General features: G+C 47.2%; 1 protein-coding gene across 1 annotated transcript; it reads left to right on the top strand.

Annotated features, from left to right (window-relative positions):
- The first annotated feature begins 2,353 nt into the window (after positions 1-2,353).
- On the top strand, positions 2,354-7,034 carry CCDC195 (coiled-coil domain containing 195). Its single transcript, XM_065844744.1, has 3 exons — positions 2,354-2,618; positions 3,987-4,248; positions 6,902-7,034. The coding sequence occupies exons 1-3, from the start codon at positions 2,354-2,356 to the stop codon at positions 7,032-7,034; spliced, it is 660 nt and encodes a 219-aa protein (XP_065700816.1).
- Positions 7,035-7,211: the final 177 nt, after the last annotated feature.

Raw genomic sequence — 7,211 nt, 5'->3', positions numbered from 1 at the left:
ACATCACCCAAAACTCTGACTTGTCTCCTCCCCCTGCCCATCGATCCTGGGAGGCAATCACAGCAGGAGCAGCAGGACAAGGGTACAAGGCAAAGGCCGTTTCCTCAGAAGTCTCTGGTACAATACAAGGTCTGTGCCCACTCTGGTCTGGTTACAGTGGAGTGGCAGGCATGGGATCAGAGGAGCAGATGTTGTCGGTCACAGCCGGGGTAAGCTAACTGATGAGCTGGCAAGTGTCCCCTGCCCATCCAAACCTGCCAGCTGCGGCACCAGCAGTGATATTATTACACACGGGTGTTGTTGCTGCTTCAGTACCTGACCCACTTACTGGAGAAACAGAAACATAAATTTGAAACCAACATTGGAGGATTGCAGCTCTGTTTTAAGTCTTTGGAGGACCGTAAAAGTGAGGGTATTTGTATTTTGTTTTCACTGTTTTTGCTCACGACACATTGTCCCCAGCACAGGGGCACCTGCACTGTTGTTTAAGCCTGCGTCTAAGCCCATTTCTGAGCCCAGTTTTGCCCACTCCTTCCCATGGTACATTGTTATGCTCTCAGCAACATGCACCTCTCTTGAGGGGAGGGAAAAACTCAGCATAAGCTGATGTTTCTTGTTGATGCAATCCGTATGGGCTGGAGAGCGGAAAGCCGCGACCCACCAGGAGCCGTGCCAGGGTTAATGCCCAGGCTGCTGCCAGCCCCACAGTGGGCAAGGGAACAGAGGGGCCTGAGGTGCTCTGCCACTTGCATTGTGATTTCATGAGAGATCGCGGTTGCTGCAGGCTTTGTTTGCAGTGTGAAATCTCAAATTAATTTCACTTCTGCGTACGCAGCCCAAATTGCACAGAGGCCTCTGGAGAGGTTCCTGGGAGGTGACAGCAGGGTTGCCTGTGACTCCTATGGCTCCGGTCCCCAGCCTTGTGCCTGTGGCACTGGAAAAATCAGCATAGCTGCACATTTATGCAGGTCTTGCAGCAAGTCCTATCTGCCCTTGCTAGGCATGGTGTGTTGCTGTAGGTCAGAGGGGGGAGCAGGCACAGCACTAACTATGGGAACCACTTGGTCCTTATGCAGCATTTTCTGAGGATGCTGCTCCCAAACGGGCAGCACCACCCACATGGGAACATACCCGAGGTCAAAGCTCCTCACCTGCATCCCTGTTCTCCTCTCAATTCCAGAAGTGTCTGTCCAACATCCTGGTAGCTGCTGGGTGGAAGCACATCCCCAAGACCTGATGTCTTCCTCATAGTAGCCCTTCTCTGACATCCTCTGGAAAAAGTAAAACCATGTCATCTCTTATTTTGAGCATCTCACCCTAGCTTTCTTTTATTCTACCTGCCTCTGGCAGCAAAGCTGTGAAGTGCATGTGGCCAACAGGTTTCTGTTTTCTCAGACTCTCCAGAGTCACTGCTGAGCTAGTGGAAACTGTTTGAGTGGTCTCAAAGCAAAAGGTGTGTTGTCCTACTGGCTTTGTGGCATCCTCACTTTCATATTTTGAAGTAAGGTGAGGGGTGGGAGAAAAGGGTATTCCACAGGCTTATGCATTTTATTGCCAGCAGAAAGATTGCTTTAGGGACTAGGTGATGAGAGCAGCAGAGAGGATTGTGTTTCCCTTTCTAATGCAAGATTCATGCCTGGCCTGTCTCTCTTTACGCTTCAGGGATGCTGGTGCAGGTGATGCACCCCAGCAAGTCTCCACAGCACCTGGAAAAGGGCAGCAGGTTCTATGGCCTTTTGGAAGAGCTTTATCTAACTGCTTGTCCATTGCAGGTGTTAGTGTATCATGTTATTAGTGGGGGTCTTGCACCATTATCAGCTTTCATTTGGAAATTTAATTTTCCTCTGAGCAATTGTTAATACTTTTTGGATGCAAAGAGCAAAGGTGAATAATTTACTCAGCATTAAGGGAGAGATGAACCATTACCCAGCAAAGGGCGACTGCTCCCTGTGTGCCACGGAGGTGATTGCTGTCCTGTACTGGATAAACCAAAGGAAATGAGCTTTGTGTTTCTTGGTCCTTTTGGAGAAAACCAAAACTCAAGGTAAGTGAGGGGGCAGGATGGTTTTCCAATGATGCAGCGATACTGTGTTGACAGTGATTTGTGCAATGTGTAAAAGGCCAGCTCTGCTCTGAAAAACGAGACCCTGCATGAATAAATCATGAGCCCTCTCTTAGTAACCTGACAACTCAGTCTAGCCCTCCCGGTGTTTGGCGCTAGTCCGAGCTCTGTGGGCTGGGAGGGACTCCCATTGCTTGGAGGCATTTAGGGGTAGGGTCCGTCTGCTGCCCTTCTCCACAGGGCAGGCGCTGTGGTGGAGCAGCGGGGAGCCTTGCTGTGCAGCGTGGGACCATGGAGGGAAACACACACCTCCTCCAGGTCATCCGCAAGATGCGTTCCCAAATCAACAAGCTGGAGAGGGAAAACAGGGCCCTGAAAGCAGAACTGCAAGTCTGTGAGCAGAGAGCAGCCCCACCGGAGAGAGGAGCAGCAGGAGGAGGTGGGAATGGTGGCACAAGGAGCCTCGCCAATGATGGGGGAGGACCGTCTGGCTCTCTAGCATCCCTGCATGGAAGCATCATGGTCATTCCTGCTCCAGCACCAAAGGAGCAAACAGGTACCAAGAGACAGGGCTGTCCATGGCACCCATGTGTGCTACAGTGCAGGATCCCCCAACCCAGCTGTTACATATCTGCAGGGAATGGGAGATGAGCCACCAGCTCTCTGTCTGGCTGGCTTGATGGAAGCGCTCTTGCCTCCTTCCACACCCAAAACTGCCTTAATGGGTGTCTCACTCTGGGATCTTTTTAGGGGGTATCTGCATCCTCCAAGCTGAGCTTAGTAGTATATTTTGCTGCTGCTCAAGCAGAGAGTTCAACTCAAAAAGTTCAGTTTGTTTAAGCAGAATTGAACTTACTGCTTTGTGTTTTCATGGGCATGGACTGTCTTGAATGGAGTATCATCCATGCCCATTCGCTATTTGCTCCAGACAGACATGGACCCACAGTTGTAATTTCTGTTACATGCTGTAACCCCTCTTACCTTAGTAAAAGCTGAGAAAAACTCTACAAATAGTAACAAATAGCGATGGCTTGCATATATCATGCCATATGTACAGTTTCTTTCTGTAGATAATGCAGTTAGTTTTGGCTGAGGGAGAGTGTATATACATATATATATATACTCTCTCTTGCCAATATATAGGAATACTCTCTCTTCCCAATTTTTAACATAGGAAAAATAATGGAAATATTCCTCAATTGTAGAATTGGTTAGGACTACTGGAGGATTTAATGAAGCAAGAATTGAGGCTGCCGCCTCCTCGTCTGGTGTCCTCTGGAAAACTACTTCCCTAACACAACTTCTTGGCTTTAGGATGGTGTGAGTTATGAGTTGCAGCTGCCAGTACAGTCCACATGTTCCACAGGTCTCGTGGCCAACATAACTGTGAACCAGCCTCTTGGAGAGGTCCAGGCCACGAACGAGTGCCCCCACAAGTTTTGGCAGAGGCAAGTCTCTGTACACAAACAAGATGAGGGGCTGAACAGCATTAGTGGGTTTACGTGACACTATCGAGTAACCCTGAGTGCCGCAGCCTGCTGAGCCAGTGCCAGGTTACAGACCTGGACAGCTTTTAAACCAGGGTTCGCAATGGCCGTCCATGTTGTCAGCTGGAACAGCCGATGGGTCTTCTGGCAAGCGTGAAGGGTCTGCACAGTGTTTTCCAGCCTTGGGGCTTCTACTCTCCAGCTGCCTTCTAGGGGGAAATGGTAGGATCCAAAGGGTCTGTTTGGCCTCCTTTGCCTTTCAACCTCCCACATACAAAACTTTTTTGAGTCAAAATAAATTGATTAAAAATATGTTGAGGATATGATATCATATATTATGTAACGTCAATATTTATATATATCATACCATATCAAAATATATAATTCTGATTATTATTATTATTGTTCCTACCTGTGCTTTTGTCTCTGCTATTCAGACACCACCATGACCGTGCGGCGCTACTCTACTGCTTCACCAGTGCCCGCTCCTGCCAGCGTGAGGTCCCACCGGGCTGGCAAGAGGCCTCCAAGCAATGGGCTCCCAGCCATGCCGGGCAGTGCCCAGCCACCAGCCTGTCCTGATGCAGCACAGCTCACCAGCATGGAGGAGAAAAGACTGGAAAAAACGCTGGCCAACTGTCTCTCCAACAGTCATTCCAGCAAAACAAAGCTGTTCCAGGAGTATGTCAACAAGTGCAGGTTGGTTCCATTTGCCTTCACAGCATCAGCTGCCTGGGCTAGTTACCCATTTTACCTAATAATACATATAGATATTGCTTTGGGTTTTAGTTTGTTAGTAGCCAAACCTTTGATTTTTTGAATGTATACGGGCATTGAGCAGATGGGAAAGATGTCCTGCTCTTCTTTGCAATGTGTAAAGATCGTCAGTATTAGAAGTTTAAATTTACTATAGAAAGGAGAGGTTAGGGGAGAGGGAAGTGGCCTTGAAATCTTCTCTTCTTAAAGCCAGGCAGGGTTTTGCAGGTTGTCAAGCTAAGCTTGAAAGGGATTTTTACATTTTGAACAAAAACCATGAAGATATTGAGGAAGCCTGAACTATGCTTTTGAAAGTGTGATTATTATGCCTCATGGATTTAGATGCACTGTATCATCTTTCCCCTGCAATTGAAGCATTACAAGTTAATGCTTTCAGCCTTCAGAAAAATATTCTCAGGACAGCTTCTAAATTAAGTGAAATGGCTGCTGGACAAGCCCTGAGTGTCTCTGGTCTCTGATGAGAAGCTTTCCAACACAGGGCAATAATCAAAGGTAGAAGCACCAATAATGAGACTGTGATATACGATAACCCTGGTCACCTGCTGGTGCTGATGTACACCCTGAGAATGCATTTAAGCTGCTGGCTTTAGCACTGATCATGCCATGCTCATAAGAAATGAGTCCAAATGTCCTCAAGGCGGGTCTGTTTGAACCGGCAGAAGCCCGTGGGTCTGCCCACCCACGCATGTCCCAGGGCACTTCTCCCACAGCCTCTGCTGCGGGGCTGCATGGCTGTGATGGGTTGTGTCACCTGCACTGATGTACCCATCCACATGGCACATTGCGTCAGCTTTTATTCTCTACCCCCTCACACAGCAACGCATCCTCAGAGCAGAGCACTGCACAGCCCCTCACGGCCCCTGCAAACCCGACCAGGAGCCCAGCTCCTCGCTGAGCTGCTGGAGGGGACCTATGTTTTCTTGTAAGGACATTTGAGGGTTAGATGTTTTACAGCGTTTAAACACCTAAATTTAGTCCCTGGCAGGGAACTCGTACCATTTTCAAAAGCACCCTGAGCCTGTGACTCTGGATTTCAGTACATGCTCCACTGGGTTCAGGGGAACTGGAGACTCTCAGCACACATAAACGCTCCTGCCCTGAGGGCAGCTCGCACGGAAAGCGTTTGTGACAGCAAGGACAGGGTCAGTGTGCAAGAGCAGGAACAGCAATGGCAAATGCCGATGCTTTCTCATAAGGGGAAAGAGCTTTCAAAGCAATCGAAACAGCAACATAGATCTATTACAACTGGTGTCCTGGGGCCCTACAGGTTTAAAAGCCCCAGTTACCCAGTGGCCAAAGGAACTGTGCTGATTGTTTTATCGTTATCTTTAGAGCTGCTGTGAGCGTGGCACCACGGCCTCTCAATGCCGGCTGCTTCAGGAGAAGGAATGGCCATGGAAGGGCTTTTTACCTGCCCCCCTCTACAAACTGGGTGATATCCCGGAGCATGAAGCTTTGTGTTTCTCATATTAAAAAAAAAAAAAGTATTTTCTGGTCATAATGGTGGATGTTCCCTTTATATACATAAAAGTGTAACACATATGGAAATCTTAGTGAGCTTTTAATGAGTAGGATAATTTGTGGCAATGAGTTCAGCAAGCTAATTAAGCTTACTTCTTTACAGTGATGACATTTTTGCTTCCCAGCATGCTGGGCCGTGACAGGTTTTTCTGTTCTTTGTTTATGGCAGTTTTCTCACATTTTGCTCTGAAGCTATAATCCCACATGTGATGCTGAACATCTCTGCTTTAAAATTAACGCTATAGAGCAAGGGTGTCAAACTTATTAACACTGGGGGCCACATCAGCCTCACAGTTGCCTTCAAAGGGCCGAATGTAATTTTAGGACTATTTATACAGTCCTAAAATTACATTTATATAGTCTGGCTCTTTGAAGGCAACCACAAGGCTGATGTGGCCCTCAGTGAAAATGAGTTTGACATCCTCGATTTTAGAGGTAGCACCTTGGATTTATCTAGAGTGCAGTTGCATCCAAGTAATAAAATTATAGTACTGCTAACAAATACTTGCTAATTTGCATGTGTATGTTTTCATTTGTGTATGCTAAAGCACTATTTATACCACAATTCCCACTTCTTTGAGAAAAAAAAAAAACCACACAAAAACTCTTTGAATACACTAGACAGGATAGGGGAACCTGAGAATTGTTTGGGGTGCTATTATAGCAAAATTACAAAATGTACAAGGCCTGTTTGGTACAAGTGCTGCCATTGAGGTGTTCAGGCTTGATGGTTTCACCTTCCAGGTATACAGGTGCAATTGGCAGGTGAGACAGGGCAAGGAAATCACAGAGGTCCTCCACCCTGCAGGACACCCCCAGTAACCAGCAAGAAGTACTTTCATAGTTTCATGATTTTTGGAGCAGACAGGCAAACTGTGCTCAGTCCCTTGGGAAGATGTGTGAACTCCATCTCAGCAGGGCATGAAATCCTGCCTTCATGCAGCACGCAAGTGCTGAAAGCATTTACCTTTCATTTGCTGGGGTGGTTGTTTTTAGTTTCATTGCATGTTTTATACATTTGTAATCCTCATGATGCTTTCTCATTTTTCTCCAGGGGTAAAGTCAAGGCCGTCAGTTTCTTCTTACCAATGGATATGTCATCATATGCTGAAAATCAAGGTTCTCTCAAAAGCCCACAAAATCAGAGCACAAAGCAGTTAACCACCATCACTGGAAAGGACAAGTGAGCTGGTGAATTTTTAAAGGCCCATTGAATCTTGAGATAAATTGGCCTGAAATGATAGCTGCGTGTCAGGTTCCTTTCCTGCAAAACGCTTTGGCAGAGTGCCTGCAGAGTCACCCAGCCCGTGTTTCGGGTCACTGGCCCAATGTTTAGCAAGGAAATGGAAGCCATGACAAAGCCA

Source organism: Patagioenas fasciata, chromosome 9, assembly GCF_037038585.1.
Source record: "Patagioenas fasciata isolate bPatFas1 chromosome 9, bPatFas1.hap1, whole genome shotgun sequence".
Classification (NCBI taxonomy): Eukaryota; Metazoa; Chordata; class Aves; order Columbiformes; family Columbidae; genus Patagioenas; species Patagioenas fasciata.
This window is presented reverse-complemented; position numbering and strand designations above follow the sequence as displayed.

Coding starts and splice junctions, on each gene's coding strand:
- CCDC195 (XM_065844744.1), top strand. CDS start 2,354: ATGGAGGGAAACACACACCTCCTCCAGGTCATCCGCAAGATGCGTTCC. Junction 2,619..3,986: donor AGCACCAAAGGAGCAAACAG/GTACCAAGAGAC, acceptor TCTGCTATTCAG/ACACCACCATGACCGTGCGG. Junction 4,249..6,901: donor GAGTATGTCAACAAGTGCAG/GTTGGTTCCATT, acceptor ATTTTTCTCCAG/GGGTAAAGTCAAGGCCGTCA.